The sequence below is a fragment of the Zea mays genome, chromosome 2, assembly GCF_902167145.1.
Source record: "Zea mays cultivar B73 chromosome 2, Zm-B73-REFERENCE-NAM-5.0, whole genome shotgun sequence".
Taxonomy (NCBI): Eukaryota; Viridiplantae; Streptophyta; class Magnoliopsida; order Poales; family Poaceae; genus Zea; species Zea mays.
This window is the reverse complement of record NC_050097.1, coordinates 67,367,347-67,383,446: the sequence shown is the minus strand read 5'-3', so window position 1 is coordinate 67,383,446 and position 16,100 is coordinate 67,367,347. Positions and strand designations below refer to the sequence as shown.

At 45.0% G+C, this 16,100-nt stretch overlaps 1 protein-coding gene across 1 annotated transcript; it reads left to right on the top strand.

Annotated features, from left to right (window-relative positions):
* The first annotated feature begins 1,175 nt into the window (after window positions 1-1,175).
* Window positions 1,176-2,091, top strand: LOC100280789 (uncharacterized). Its single transcript, NM_001153710.1, has 3 exons — window positions 1,176-1,341; window positions 1,436-1,673; window positions 1,907-2,091. The coding sequence occupies exons 1-3, from the start codon at window positions 1,296-1,298 to the stop codon at window positions 1,953-1,955; spliced, it is 333 nt and encodes a 110-aa protein (NP_001147182.1). The 5' UTR covers window positions 1,176-1,295; the 3' UTR covers window positions 1,956-2,091.
* Window positions 2,092-16,100: the final 14,009 nt, after the last annotated feature.

Below are 16,100 nucleotides of genomic sequence, written 5' to 3'. Positions count from 1 at the left end.
ATCTCCTTGTATCTATAAAAGGAGATGTCCAGGGCCTTCCCAAAGGGGAGGGAAGGGGGCGGAGGCGAAGGAGGCCAACTCAGACGGCTCACTCCAAGGCCAAACCCTCTCTCTCGCGACGCTTGTAACCCCTACTACGAGCACCCCAGTGCAAGATAATATAAGCATCATCCTCCCTCTTGTGTTTCATCTTGCATCAACCCATCTGGGCAGGGACACGCAGCATCAAATTCACTAGTCGGTTGAGGGTCCTCGCGGGTCCAAAACGCCGACAAGATTGTTGTGAAAGACTAAACTAGATCTAATCCTAAGGCTAAATTACTCCTACTCCTAGGAATTGGAAGAACGAAAAGGTAAAACCGATAAATAGATTTGATTTGATGGATTTTGTGTCTTCAAACGGTCGTAGCGCTTCATCTATATAAAGGGAAGGTATGAACCCGTTTACAAGTCGTTTCCTGAGTTAATTCTACAATTCTTGCTAACAAATAAATTCCGCAAGAAACTCGAAACCCTAACTAATTCTACGTACGCGCGGACCGTCTGCGCCACCACTGCAGACCGTCAGGATCGCGGACCGTCCATAGGGCTAATTTATGCTCTCAACAGTTGGCAAGGCTCACGATGGAAGAAAATTTGGCAAGAAAACCAAATATACCCTTAGGCCCGGTTTGTTTCGTTGGAACTGAATTCCATTTTAATAATTATAATTTAGACAAAACTAATTAGGTTCATATATTTATATATGTAATATATTTTTATATTATTCTAAATAATATGAGAGAGATAGTTATATACCATATTTATGTTATAGCGAAGCAAATAGAAGAGTGTATTATAAGTTGTATGTCGAAAAATAGCATGTAAATCTATAAAATCAATTTCCATTTTTTATCTCTATGAATTTGAGATAGATTTATATAATAACTTCGGAAAGTAGTGGAATGTCATATTCTAAAAAAATAAACTATTTTATTAGTAAGATTTTAATTTCTCAAAACGAAATAAAACAACGGAACCTTATGGATAGCCATATCATAAACTGGCGATTTCGGCGGATACCGGCGTTATGGATAGGCACGAGCGGTGCCGACGTACCATGTCGTGACGAGGAAAATTCTAGCGATCCGCGCGCGGCAGGCCTGAAGAGTCACGCTAGTCCCAAAGAAACAAGCGAGTACCCAGAGCAGCCGACCCTGGCTAGCTCTAGCTTGTGTAGTTGAGTTCTTGTATTTGCTTGAATCTGCAAAAAAAAACTAGAGACAAAAGGAGGACGGGAAACGGAGAGAAGGATCATGGACTACAGCATGCAGGGATCCAAGGACTCGTACTCGCCGCAAGGCAAGTCACTGCTCCTCCTCCTATGAAAGTATAGAGCTGCTCTGTCTATTCTTTGTTTCGAGGTTGACCGTCCAGTTTCGTGTCCTCCATTCAGTTCACAACCACTTGTACCCGGACTCTCAGCCAGGGCTGTATCCTCCTCCGCCGCAGGGGGGCTACGGCTACGGCTACCAGTACCAGGGCTACCTTGGCGAATCGGCGAACCCTCCTTATTACTACTACACTGGCAGCTGGCCCGAGCAGCCCCCAGCTCCGTCCGACGGCGCCCCCTTTCGCTACCGCTACCTGCAGGACCAGGACGATGCCGACTGCATCACCTTCCTCAGAGGATGGTACGTACGTTCCACTTCTTTTTCCTCGGAGGATCGCGTTTTGATAGGCTCTGAAACACCCCAGATGCATGCCGTGTAGACTGATATATGATGTTCAGGTTTCCCGTGTGTTGGAGTGCTGAATGAAAACTTGTTCGAGTTTTTGCCTGAGTCAGTCAGTCGGTCGGTCGTCTGGCAAATAAAACAAGAAACTACTACAAACTGACTGACATGTCTGCTTGCGCGCGTTGCAGTCTTGCTGGTCTGTGCTGCTGCTGCTTACTGGAGCGATGCTGCATCTAAGGAGGATGGCGTGCAGTGCTGCTGCCTGGAGCACGCATGTATGCAGCAGTGTGGTGGTGACATAATAATAATAATAATAAGCTGCTGCGGCAGCAGAGATGACGGTTCCTGCGTTGACGGCGCCATCCATGTAAAACCAAGGAGCAGCTTGCCATCATCATGTCTCTCGTCGTCCTTGGTCTTCAACTCCTCATATCTTTGAGAGAGAGAGAGAGAGAGCGCAACCGGACACCGGAGCAACATGGTTTTTCTCTGCTCGGACAGATTGCGACGCGACACGACGGCGATGGCGCGCAGGCATGGCATGGGCCATCGCCCATGGGCACTGCCGGCCGGGGTGCCTGCCACCGCCGGACCGTGCGTGTGGTGCGGTGGGCGACACGGGCGGGTGGAAAGCCCCAGTGAGGTAGCGCAGTGCCTGCTGCCGACCCCAGCACCGTCCGTATATACTCACACTGTCTAGTGTCTATGTCAGTCAGTCAGTCACTCGGACCGTCGGCCTGTGCCGTCGCTGTCATAATCCATGCATGATCACTTCATCAGAGATCAGACGGGAGGCAGTCCACCGATCGGAATACCCGCCGGTTGCATGCGGCCGGAGCCGTTGTTGCTTGTATGCACTAGGAGACGCCGTACGTAGGTACGCTGCTCCGGAACCGAGTCCAAACTCAAAACAGATCAGGCCAACCAAAATTTTGATTGCCACGGAACGCACGCCAAGCGCACGACACAATCCACGCATGCATTGCACACATCCGCGTAACGTGTTTATATTTTACTTATAAACCGGAATTTGATCAGGTCACTGACTGCTGTAGCAGTCGTATATAACAAATTCTAAATATATAATCAGAGATCACGTTAATCACGTGTACCATTCTATCTATTATTCTAATATGTACTATCCTCTCAATCATAACTTGGATATAAGTTAAATACTGTATCGAAATCACTACAGTAAACTAACAAACATCCGACGGCCAAAGCCGTCGGACATAAGCTTCACACCGTCGGAGATAGCTTATGTCCGACGGCATTAACCTATCTCCGACGGTTTTAAGCCGTCGGAGGTAAGGCGTCGGAAATAGAGTTAGGTCCGACGGCTGTCATCGAACATAAGCTATCTTCGACGGCCTCATCCGACCGTCGGAGATAAGGGTGGGCAACCGTTTTACCCATCGCCTGTGGGACCCACTTCGGTTATGTCCGACGGCTTCCTATGTCCGACGGCTTGACGGCTTCCTAAGCCGTCGGACATAACAAGCCCTTATGTCCGACGGCTTACACTAGGCCGTCGGACATAACAAATTCCAGAAATTGCACAAAATTCTGGATTTTAAAAAATCTGACATTTGCAAATACAAAACAGATTTCATGCACATATACACATTCACAATCACAACTATACTCACATAAGTATACACATTCACAAATATACTCACATAAGTATTCAAATTCACAAATTTAACATAATGACATATAATTCCAAATGGTTGCAACAAGTGTTTACATCAACATAGTTGTCCAAAATCCAAACTGACATTGTTCGACGGATAGTCTTTCACATGAAAGGTTGCAACAAGTGTTTTACATCATTATCACTCATATCCATCGCCACCTCCTCCGGCTGGACTCTGCGTGTTGAAAAGGTTGTTCACCCACGAATGTGATGTGTCGTCTTGACCAGACCCATCTCTAGGTGCGGCAACTGAAGCGGGTGGTGTCTGAAATCCCTATAACACAAGCACATGAAATAGTAACCACTCAGTTGTTCATTTAAACACATAAGGCATCTATGAACATGTCACACACGCATATGTGTACATACCATAGGGAATTGTGTCGGAGGCGGAGGTGGAGGCGCCAACATTGGCATTGGCAGTGCAAAGTCCGGAGGTGGCATCCCATATGTCGGCATCGGGACGCCCGCTTGTTGGGCTAGTTGCTACAAATTATATACAAGTCATTATTGAGCAAATAAGATACACATCATGTGTTTTGCAAAATAAGCTACAAAATGTTACTTCAACTTACCGAGAGAAGAGCTTGATTTTGGGCCTGGAGGCTTGCATAATACTCGTCCCTCTTCTTCTGGTACTCGGCTTGTTGTCTCAGGTATTCAGATTGTTGCCTCTGGTACTCCAATTGTTCCCTCAAGACTGATTGATGGTACTCTGCCTGTTGACGCAACACTGCAAGCTCTATCTCATGGGCGGATGATCGTGAACGGGACGACTGTGAAGACGACGATGTGGACTGTCGTCCACGATGTCTCAGCTCTCTGGAATCAATCGTAGAATCAAAAATACCCAACCTACAAGAGTGAACCATGCACTTAGTATAGTAACTCATGGCTCAGTTGAATCGCAAGCATATGATGACAATTTTGAAAACCAAATCAAATAATCTCACCGTCCATGGGCTGGGCTTGTCCTCCTGCACTAGCATATGCTGCCTGAGGGTCGATTGGCTGGCTCCTCCAATCGTACTCCTGCCCATGGCGTTGAACCATCTCCTGACCATACGAAGCCTGAGGCAAACAATATCAAATATAAGTGCATAACCCCTATGCCCTTGCAAACAATATCAAACACATAATAGAGTACCAAAAACTCACTAGACGATCGGTGGCCGTCTGAGTGCATAACACATCAGGATTCTGAGGATCAGAACCCCTATGCCCTTGCATATACACCTCCACATCCGTGGGCGTATGGCCGGATTTGACTTCCTGTACATAAAAGTTATAATGACACATTTCTATGTGATTCAAAGTTACGACAAACTGTGACTTACCATTCGCTTAGCCAAGCGCACATGACCATCACCGCCGTAGTTGTGGAACGACTTAGTCCCACGGTTTCCCCTGTTCCTTTCGGAAATGGCACGAAACTCAGGGGAAGCCCACCATCTGCACAATGCCCGATAACCGTCTGATCGGGTGGCCATCCACGGCACCGACACCTACATGAAATTTTTTAAATAAAGCAAGCAAATACATGGCTTCGTGCGATATGAGAGGCAACAACCTGTTTACCTCTAGGTATTGCTCCTCCGTCAAGTAAATTGATGACCACTCGGCCTTGGTATTTGGCATCGGTCGATCATCAGCATTTGCTCTGTACCATGCCTTTATAGCCTGAATTCGTGCATAGTACATTGCATCTGCAACGACATCGTTCGCATTATACTCAAACGCGTAACGAGCGTTCATATCATATGATCCATCGTCCGGCAACTTGTACCGTTTCTGCAAAAAAAATTAGTGTTATCACAAAAGCAAACATATATGGAATAACTAAAATAGTATAAACAATTCATACCCAGAATGCATCCCAAACTAGTGCCTGTGTGTTGCCAAACGTTCTACAGACACCATAGCGATAATGCTCCCAAGTGGTGGCGGGGATAGACTCGCCAGTAGGCAAAGTCACAAGACCAGGCCAGTGCAGACGAACAAGATTACCAAGGACCATGTTCACCTGCCTGTAGTGACCTGTGCCTGTGAACGAGTCATCGATCCAAGTCCTGCAAACAGAAAACAATGTAGAAATTAAAACATAACTTTCAATAACATTTAAGCAAAGATATGTCACTCACTTTCCACTAGGCTTTATCAAAACCCGAGATTCGGGTGGAAGCTCTGGAGGTGGTCCAATAAAATGCAGCTTCCTCGTTCTCCTAACTCGAGAAGTTCCAGACCCAGCTACGGAATCTCCACCAGCCCCAGAATCCCCACCAGCGTCGTCTCCAGCATCATCTCCCACATTATCTCCACCATCATCTTCAACATCATCTCTTGCATGATCCTCTACCACTGGTTCCTCAATTTCAGCATCCTATGAAACAAATAACTTACATCATACAATATTAAGTAACTCAAATAATGTAATTTAACAACTAACTTACATCTTGTGGAGGCAAATGTTCCGCTAGCGCTCTCTGTCTGCTCATGGTAGAACCTGTGCCCTGAAAAACTGAATCCTCACCCCTCGAGCTGCTCCTCGAGCTACTCCTCGTCCCAAGCAAACTACGAGCAAAAGACTTCATTTTCTTTGACATCCTATTTTTACAAAAACAAGTTAGTACATAAATCGACAATAAAATAATAAAATATGCAATAAAATCAGAAAATATGCAATAAAATCATGATCCATACTCGTCAATCGTAATCGTAATCAAAATCAGGATCTAGTTTCTTTCGTCGATTTAATGGACGCCAAGTAGCTTTCTTCTTTCTCGTCACTCGTTTTCTTTTTGGAGGAACCTCTACATCATTTTGATCGCCTAATAAAGATTCTTCCAACATTTCAGTTTGTACATTAAACGTGCTTGTAAGTTCTTCGTCTTGGAAAATCTCAGCAGCCCCCACTTCCTGCTCGATTTGACTTTCAACATAACCAGCATCACCAGGAGCATATAGTCGTTCACGAGGATTAACTTTGTACACTACCCTCCAATCAACCAAACCGTTTTTCTTAGATGGATATGTCATATAATACACCTGCTCGCATTGGTGGGCAAGGATTATAGTGTCGTGGCCTTTTAATCTATCGTTGTGTTTGACTTCCACCATGCCATATTGATTTTCTCGCGTTGTATTTGGAGAAAACCAATCACAATCAAAGAACAACACTTTGAGTTGTTTATCTCCAAAAAACTTGTACTCGATTATATCATTAATGACTCCATAATAATTAGTCACCTTCCCTTCATCATCGACAGCTCTAGTTACAACTCCGGAGTTTGTCGTGGCTGCTAGAGGATGATCATCTTCGAACCTTGTGGAACGAAATCTAAAACCATTGACATCATACCGACCATAACGTCTGCCAGTTGCTGCTCCTAGGGATAATTGTCGAAGGTCCGGGTGTATATTGTCATTTTTATCTACATAATCTTGAAACCAACACAAGAAATTAAGTCCCCCATCTTTTCCCTCTCGACGAATTTGGTCACGTTCACAGCCAGAGATGCAATTTTGAGAATCAAATTCCCTGTTAGTACAAGGAAACAAACCTTTTAGTATCACAACAAAAATTCTAGCGGCAATGACTAAAATAAAGTTTACACTTACAGGAGAAACTGACTCATCTCTTCCATGTTGTTATACATGTAGAGTAAAGCAGTCTTCCATTCGTCGTTGGTGAAACAGTATGTTGTGCTGGGTCCTACAGTTTTGCCCCTCCATTGAAAAATTTTAATATCACTAATAGGGGGCTCGTCGACATGATACCGCAACGTATGGGCATTGACATTGCGTTCCTCTGCAAAGTACATGCCCGTGAACGATGCTATCTCTTTGTATTTGAATTCTTCAGCGATGCACCCTTTAACTCATCTCTTATTACCAACCATTGCACGTAGCTTCTTTAGTGTCCTTTCGATGTGATACATCCATCTATATTGCACAGGACCTCCTACCTTAGCTTCGTATGGTAGGTGAACAAGTAGATGTTGCATCGGATTGAAGAGAACCTGGTGGAAATATTTTTTCAAGTTTGCATACCAAAATCGGTATTTGTTGCTCAAGCTTCTCCATCATCTCTTTCTTTATATCTTTAGCACAAAGATGTCTATAAAAGTAGCTTAGCTCCGCTAATACTTTCCAGACATCATTTTTTTACAAAACCACGAAACATAACAGGAAGGAGTCTTTCCATTATTATGTGGTAGTCATGACTCTTTAACCCAGAAAACTTGCCCGTCTTCAAATTCATAGACCTTCTAAAGCCCGCGGCGTAACCATCTGGGAACTTTAAGTTTTTCAACCATTTCATCAATTGTTTCTTCCTTTTAGGTTTAATACTGAAAGGAGCACGTGGCTTCTTTTGATTCTCTCCTATCTCCATAGTTGGTCTTCTACAGATTAAGGCCAAGTCTTTCCTTGCCTTAGGGTTGTCTTTTGTTTTGTCAGTGATATTCATGCAAGTGCTGATAATGCTTTCACCCATATTTCGTTCCTGGTGCATGACATCAATGTTATGCATTAGAATCAAGGCTTTCATATAAGGGAGTTCCCATAGACCACATTTGTGAGTCCAATTATGTTCGGTTCCATAACCTTCAAAACAATTTCCATGTTCGTTTAGTTTCAAATCATTAAGTCTCGCGAGAATCTCTGGACCACTTAGACGCTTGGGTGGTCCCCTCATCACAATCGTGTCCTTTTTAAAAGCGTTCCTATCGAACCTGAACGGGTGATCCTCTGGCAAAAAACATCTATGGCAATCGAAGTAACATATCTTTCCACCAAACTTTAGTCGAAAGCATAAAGTGTCTTCAACGCATATCGGACATGTCAAAATCCCATGACAACTCCATCCAGCAAAGATACCATAAGCCATAAAATCATGAATAGACCATAAAAACGCGACTCTCAGGTTGAACTTCTGTTTCTTGTAACAATCGTACGCCTCGACTCCTTCCCACAAAATTTTCAATTCTTCAATCAGGGGTCTCATCATTACATTGATCTTTGTTCCAGGATGATCCGGACCAGGTATTACAAGACACAAGAAAATAAATTCATATTTCATGCAAAGAGCTGATGGAAGGTTGTATGGAACAGCAAAGATGGGCCAACATGAGTAGGACGTTGCAGTTAGATTGAATGGCGAGAAACCATCTGTTGCCAAACCGAAGCGGACATTCCGCACTTCATCAGCAAAGCTGGAATCAAAAGCATCTAGTGCCTTCCATGCATCTGTATCAGCTGGGTGCACCATGACATTTGGATTCTCACGTACCCCTTCTTTGTGCCACCTCATGTGTCTGGCTGTATTCTTGGAGATGAACAAACGTTTCAACCGAGGTATAAGAGGCATGTAACGAAGCTGCTTACGTGCAATCTTCGTAGTCACGGTCAAACCATCGTCGTTTTCAACCTCAACGAATCTACGCTCACCACATACAGTACACTTCTTCTCACCCGCGGTCTCCTTCCAGAAAAGCATACAATTATTTTCACAGACATCGATTTTTTCGTAGTCCATATCGAGCCCAGATAACAACTTTTTAGACTGATACATGTCCTTTGGCATCTTGTGATTCTCCGGAAGTACATCACTGATCAAGTTCAAAAGCTCCTTGTAACAGTTGTTTGAGAATGCAAACTTAGAATTAATAGCCATAAGTCGAGTCACAAATACAAGGACAATCACTTTTGTGTGCTCATGCAACGGCTCTTCGGCAGCTTTAAGGAGCTCGAAGAACTTCTGAACCTCAGGTGTAGCTGGATCCTCAAACTCGGTGGGTTGACCGGGGTTCTCCGAATCGACGGTTAGAAGCTCATGGCGTACATCGTCAAGCATCTCTTCCATCCTATCGTAGTCCTCCTCTTCATGTGACTGAACTTCCGATACAATACGAGGAGGTGGGTCCTCACCGTGGTGCACCCACACCTCATAGCCTGGCATATAACCGTTCTTGCAAAGATCTATCGACATAGTCCTCCTGTCAAGGAAATAAATGTTCCGACACTTGGTACAAGGGCACCTAACATCGGTTCCAGTCTCTGACCGAGCAAAAGCACGGTCGAGAAACACGTCAGTCTTGGCAACCCACTCACTTGATAGAGCACCTCTTTTCTTCCAACCTTCATACATCCATCGACGATCCTCCTCCATACTAGATACGAGATGTTAACTTGATTAGTTAAGTTAATCACGCCTCTAATCTAATAAACCACACTAATACAAGGAAAATAATTTAACGAGACCCTAAATCATATAAAATAACCTTATTTCCGAGGGCATAATAATTATCCTCGGAAATTAATAATTTAAATTATATAGACACCACTACATAACATTATCACGGGTGACAAATCATATAAAATGACCTTATTTCCGAGGACATAATAATTATCTTCGGAAATTAAAAATTTAAATTATCTAAGCACCACTAAGTAAACGAAAACAAACTAAATTAATTACATAATCTAATTTCACCATATAATCAAATTTAGGCCATCAGATATAATAAGATAAACATTATTTAACATACTAATTATTTAATAACAACATTAGAAACTACAAAACAATATTAATATATACAAAATAAAACTAAAAATACTTACTTAGATAATAGGGCGGGGCAATTCCGACGCGGCGGAGATGTGGCCGGCAGCGACGGGGCAACACCGGCGGTGTGAGCGACGGGGCGAGCGGGGCCGCGGCCGACGGCGACGGTGGGCGGGCGGGGCGGCGAGTGGGGCTGCGTCGATGGCGGCTGTGGCAGTGGGCGGCGACGGCGGCCGGGGCGGCGACGGTGGCCGGGGCAGTGGGCGGCGACGAGCAGAGAGAGAAGAGAGAAAGGGCGAGCGCACGTGAAAATGAACCGCGCGCCGGTCTGTGCCAGCATTAAAAAATCTTACCTCCGACGGCTACGCTGCCAGCCATCGGACATAACCTTATCTCCGACGGCCTCGTACAGAGCCGTCGGAGATAAGCAGTATTTCCGAGCGCCAGTTGTGGCCATCGGACATAACCTTATCTCCGACGGCCTCGTAGGTAGCCGTCGGAGATAAGATGGCCGTCGGATGTTTGTTAGTCTACTGTAGTGAATTCTTGTAATCTTTTCCATGGTAAGCTCTTGGTGACCGTCTACCACCTGGTCATTATATATTGATATATGTTTCGAATATCGAGTAATCCTACGACACTTTCCCGCACAAAATGATAGTCGACTTTAATGTGTTTAGTATGCGCATAAAACACTATAGGTTAGTTGTCCAATAAGAACCAGATCCACGTAACTTCAACGTTTGCATTTGTCATTTGCGAAGCTTTATGTTCAATATATATAAGGTGAGGTTAATAGGAGCACTGGGCTTCCATAGCATACTATGCATTACCGTAGCCTGGCCGCCAGCCCACCTCCCGTATACGTACATTTCTTGTATGTACGCAATTTGTTTCCATTTGCATGCTCGAGAAATTAGGAATTGTATCTCTTAACTATTGCATGCATGGAAACAAAAAAAATATAGGATCTCTATAACAACCATAAAGCTAGACTCGTTAGAAACATTTTATAAAATATACTGCTACTAACTATGCTACACATTGTAGTTATTTATGCAATACGATACGCTACGTAAAAATCAGTTTCCTGCTGTATATGCACAAATTTAGGATGACAATAATATGCGTTGAGAGAAAAATGGATTGACATACATGGAAACAAAAAAATATGATTTTAATGTTTTATTTTGTCCATAAAAATAGGATCTCTACAACAGCAATGCAGTTAGCCTCGTTTGAACCAGTTTATGACATATACCGATACTAATTATTATATACAGTGTGTAGATATTTATGCATTATGGAACATCGCGTAAAAAATATGTTTCCCGCTGCATGCGCACAAATTTAGGATGATAAGAATGTTGGTTGAAAGGAAATAGATTGGCATGCATGGAAACAAAAAAAGCTGATTTAAATGCTTTATTTCGTCCATAAAAATAGGATCTTGACAACAACTATGCATGTAGGATCGTTGTAACCGGTTTATGACGTATACTGACATTAATTATGATACACGGTATAGATATTTATGCACTGCAGTATAGTGCGAAAAAATTTGTTTCCTGCTACATGCGCATAAATTTAGGATGACAAGAATGTGTATTGAAATAAAATGGATTGGTATGCATGGAAACAAAAAAAATCTAATTTAAATGCTTAAGTTCCTCCATAAATATAGGATCTTTTTAATAGCCATGCATTTAGGCTCGTTAGAACCAGTTTATGATATACACGGAGACTAATTATGCTAAACGTCGAAGGTATTTATGTAATGCAGTACACTGTGTACAAAATCTGTTTACTATTGCATGCGCATAAATTTAGAAAGACAAGAATGTGAATTGAAAGAAAATGGATTGACATGCGTGGAAACAAAAATCTGATTTTAATGTTTTATTTCGTCCATAAATATGGAATCTGTCCAACAGCCATGCAGTTAGGCTCATTAGAACCAGTTTATAATATATATTGATACTAATTATGCTACATGTCGAAGGTATTTATTCATTGCGGTACACTACGCAAAAAACAACAAACATTTACATAAAATATGAATAGAAATATCATAAACATACAAAAGATGGAATGAGAGCCATGAACTGACAATGTATCATGAAAACTATTGACGTTGGCATAAATACGTATACAAAATAGCATAAAAACAAGGTCGTCGATCCGCCACCGCTTGCCGCATAGGGAAGTCCGTCGTCGTTGCTCGCGTCTAGGGAAGGTCGGCGTCATCGCGGGAGGGGAACGCCAGCGGGCGCCACTTCGGGGTGCACGCCTCCGAGGAGCCGACATCGTGCGCGTGCCTCTGAGGAGCCGACATCGTGTGCGCTCCTCCAAGATCCGCCGCCGCTGCTGCCGAAGCCTATCGTGCCTCGCGCAACCACTGTCACCACCGGGCCTAGGGTGCGCCATCGCCGCTCGTCTAGTTTAGGAGCGTTGTTGGTGCTTGCCCGCTCGCCATAGGAGCGTCGCCGTTGGTCGCCCGCCTCGGCGCGCCACCGCCGCTAGCTCCCGGGATCACCGTCGCTTGCATGCCCGAGGAAACCGCTGCCGCCGCTCGCTCGCCCGAGGGAACCGCCACCACCGCTAAAACCTAATCCCTAATGACCTGGGTTTTTTTATAATCGTCTGAACCTGGTGCGGCTGAAACAGATGGCACCGCTAAAACCTAATCCCTAACTGGTGATGAAGGTCTAGCATGAAGATGAACCGAAGAGAAAAAGACCAGTTAATCCTTAATAACCCATGTTATGATTGTATATACAAATTAAGGGCGCAAATGTATTTCCAACACCATCAGGAAGTACAAATCGTACCTCCTCCACCCCCACCACCACACCAGCAACATCAGAACATCCCCCATGCCCCAAAGCAGGAAGACTTCGCCGATCAACCATATCGCGTAGTCATTCACATGATAACAGGGGGGTCTAGCACTGACTTCGACACCAAGCGGCAGAAGCGGGACCACTACCGCAGCATCAACCATGTCGCCGTCACTGGCCCAGTCGTGCAGACGAAGTGGTCCCACATACCGCTAACCTTCGACGCACGAGACGTCGACCTGCGCAGCGCCCTCCGCATCACGCACAAAGGCGGCCGGGTCACGGTTTCGCAAATTCAGTGCGAAGGCAGGACTTCGCACCACCCTTCCTCCGTGAAAGGGCATCTGGCGAGGGCATACTTCGCCCAGCGCCCAGCCGTGCGCCAAGGGCCAGACCCCGTACGCCACGAACTCTTCAACTAAATCTCGACCGCTGCTCTGACCGGCGGCGCACCGAAGGGCCCCTTCGTCTGCGTCATCTTCTGCTACCTCATAAGGCGGATACGCAGAGTAATAGTGAGAGCACATTTCGGACACGGGGAGCCCTTTATGGCCTTCGACAGTAGCCTCAGCAACATAAAACCAAAATTCATTCCAATTGCCCCACTTGTTGCGGGCGCACGGGACCAACTCCACTACTGGCATTGTGGTCTTGCCGGTCTTCGGCGTGAATGTGCATGACCCGAACTGGGCAACTCCGTCCTCAACCATCCTTTTCTGCCAATGCAAACAATAATTCTTCGCAAAAACTTCAACTGACGGCTGTCCGCCGTACGAAGTCGTCGCCCAGACATACTTCGCCAGCGCCACTATGGCGTTCGGTGTCAGCTGATGTATTTGAACGCTGAATCTACGCAGGACTTCGCTGACAAAACGGTGCGCAGGCAAGCGGAGTCCGGCGACGAAGAACGCCTCGAAAACAACCAACTCGCCCTCCGGCTCGGGGACTTCCTCCGTCCCCGGAGCACGGGCGACCCCGCCGCCAAAGTAGCCCAACCGCTGCATATCTTCAATACGGGCTGACGTCATCCGTGACACACCAAATTCAACAGAGTCGCCGGCGCGCAACTCCTCCACCTCCACGTTACTCAACGTCTCCTCAGACGAGGCGGCGGCCGGCGACGCGGCGTCGGCGGAGGAAGAAGAGGATGGCATTGCTACGTACCGTCGGCGGCGGCGGGCGGTCTGCTTCACTCGAGCCAGAACGCCGGCGAGCAAAGGGAGCAGCGGAGGAAAAGGAGCAGCAAGACGGCGGGCGGCTAGGGTTTTACGGAGCGCGGAAGGCAGAGTTCAAACAGCGCCGCCCCCGCCCCCTTTTATAGGCAGGGCGCGGCTCTTCGGGAAACCCGCAATCCGACAGGCCGCGACGCTTCGGGAAACCCGCAATCCAACAGTACGCCGTCCATCAACGGTCACATCAAAAACCCCCGCGGAACCACTTCGAGCGAGGGTAGCGTCTCCGCCATCTAGCGACGTCTTCGGCACCAGGTGACTTTGTCGAACTGGTCCCTCGGAGGGCAAATGTTAGGGCGAAGGCAAAGACGCCACCCTTCGCTCGAGGCCTTCGCTGCAGCCGCTGGTTCGACGGAGACAAAGCGGGCAGGGACACCCTTCGCAGGTCTCGGCACTTTGACGAAGGCCTGCGGCGACGTCCTGCCACGGCGCGTCCTCGTTCAGTCCCAAGGCCCACGTGTGATCTGGCCCATTGTAACGGGCCCCGCGTGGCCGCCTCTGTATTACGGGCCTAACTTGTAAAGGAATACTTGTAATTACGGTTTGTAACCCTGCTTTATGGGAATATTCTGGGGATAAAATAGGTGTCTGAGGGCACATGCGTCCTTAACACAAGACGCTGGGCACTCAGATACCTATAAATACCCCCGCACAGTGCCCGTGAGAGGCTAGATCAACAGAGCTATTGGCCCCGTGCACGCAATCCTGTTGTCACCACTGTTCACCCTTGTTGGCCTTCTTGCTGCTGAGAGCGAGTTCCAACACTGCGTCCGCCTATAAATAGGTGAACAGTAACATGTACTGTTCATACTGAATTGTAATCGCTCTCACATCAACACCTTCGAACGAGCCGAAGGTATCAATGTAATGTAAATTCTGTTAATGTTCATGTGTACATTATGAAAATACATATGTGTGTGAGCCGATGGTTTACATTCATTATCTCTATATGCTCTTATTATCATGAATGATGAAGGCATGTCCTTCATGACCTTCGTCTGAAGATCATTATATCCAAGAGGAGATAATGCTTCGGAGGGCGAAGGTCCTTGACCTTTAACAATTGTGTTGTATTATTCTTGAATAACAGTATTCAAGAACAAGTGAAAAACACTTAGGCTAAAGTGTGGACCATTCCTATATCGTAGCCTTCATGGGGGTGCATAGTGTCATAAATCAACCCCTGATGCTCATGACATAAATATGCACACTTTACTACACAATCAAAGCTTTGCACAATTGAAACATGTTTCACACATCATCAAAGCTTTGCATTAACTAACATCAGAATACATCATATTAACTAATTAAATCACCATATGAGTATCAATTATATCTATCATCATGATAAGTAATATCCAACATATAGATACCCATTTAACATCAATTTAAAGCGATGCTACACCATGCTAACATCAATTAAAACAAGAGCATCAATAATGTTACAATATTTTTCATTATCAACACATTCTTAGCATTATCACCACAATATAAGAATTATTCACATGACAAGAAATATACACATCTTAATACCAATTAAAGCATAATATCATCATCAATATGAATTTATAAGCATAAGCATAACACCCTTAAAACGATTGACATTATCAACCATATCTAATGCATTCTCCTCTTAAGACCTAAATAAACTTATGGAAGTCTCCACCTTTGGACAAAGTGAGCTTGTCCTCATCATCAGAACAAGCTTTAAGCTCTTTAGCAAACAAATCACTTATCACCCTTAAGATAAGCTTCCCTCTTAGGCAAGGTAAGCTTTAATGCAATAATTCTCCCCTTTGACATAAAACGCCAAAACCAATATCTCAATCAAACAACATAAGTATGATGTCAAGGGACCAAGGCATGAAGGAGGGAAATGCAAACACACTATCAGCTCATCCTTACTTATTGATAGTACCATATACTACTCAAGATATGCAACATAAGCAATAGAGGAGAGCTAGGTACAAATATAAATGTCAATGAGTGATTTTACCACTCTTTGTACCTTTATATGTCCATACCAATTGAGAGTGTCTTTTCAAACAT

Coding starts and splice junctions, on each gene's coding strand:
- LOC100280789 (NM_001153710.1), top strand. CDS start 1,296: ATGGACTACAGCATGCAGGGATCCAAGGACTCGTACTCGCCGCAAG. Junction 1,342..1,435: donor GGACTCGTACTCGCCGCAAG/GCAAGTCACTGC, acceptor TCCTCCATTCAG/TTCACAACCACTTGTACCCG. Junction 1,674..1,906: donor ATCACCTTCCTCAGAGGATG/GTACGTACGTTC, acceptor CGCGCGTTGCAG/TCTTGCTGGTCTGTGCTGCT.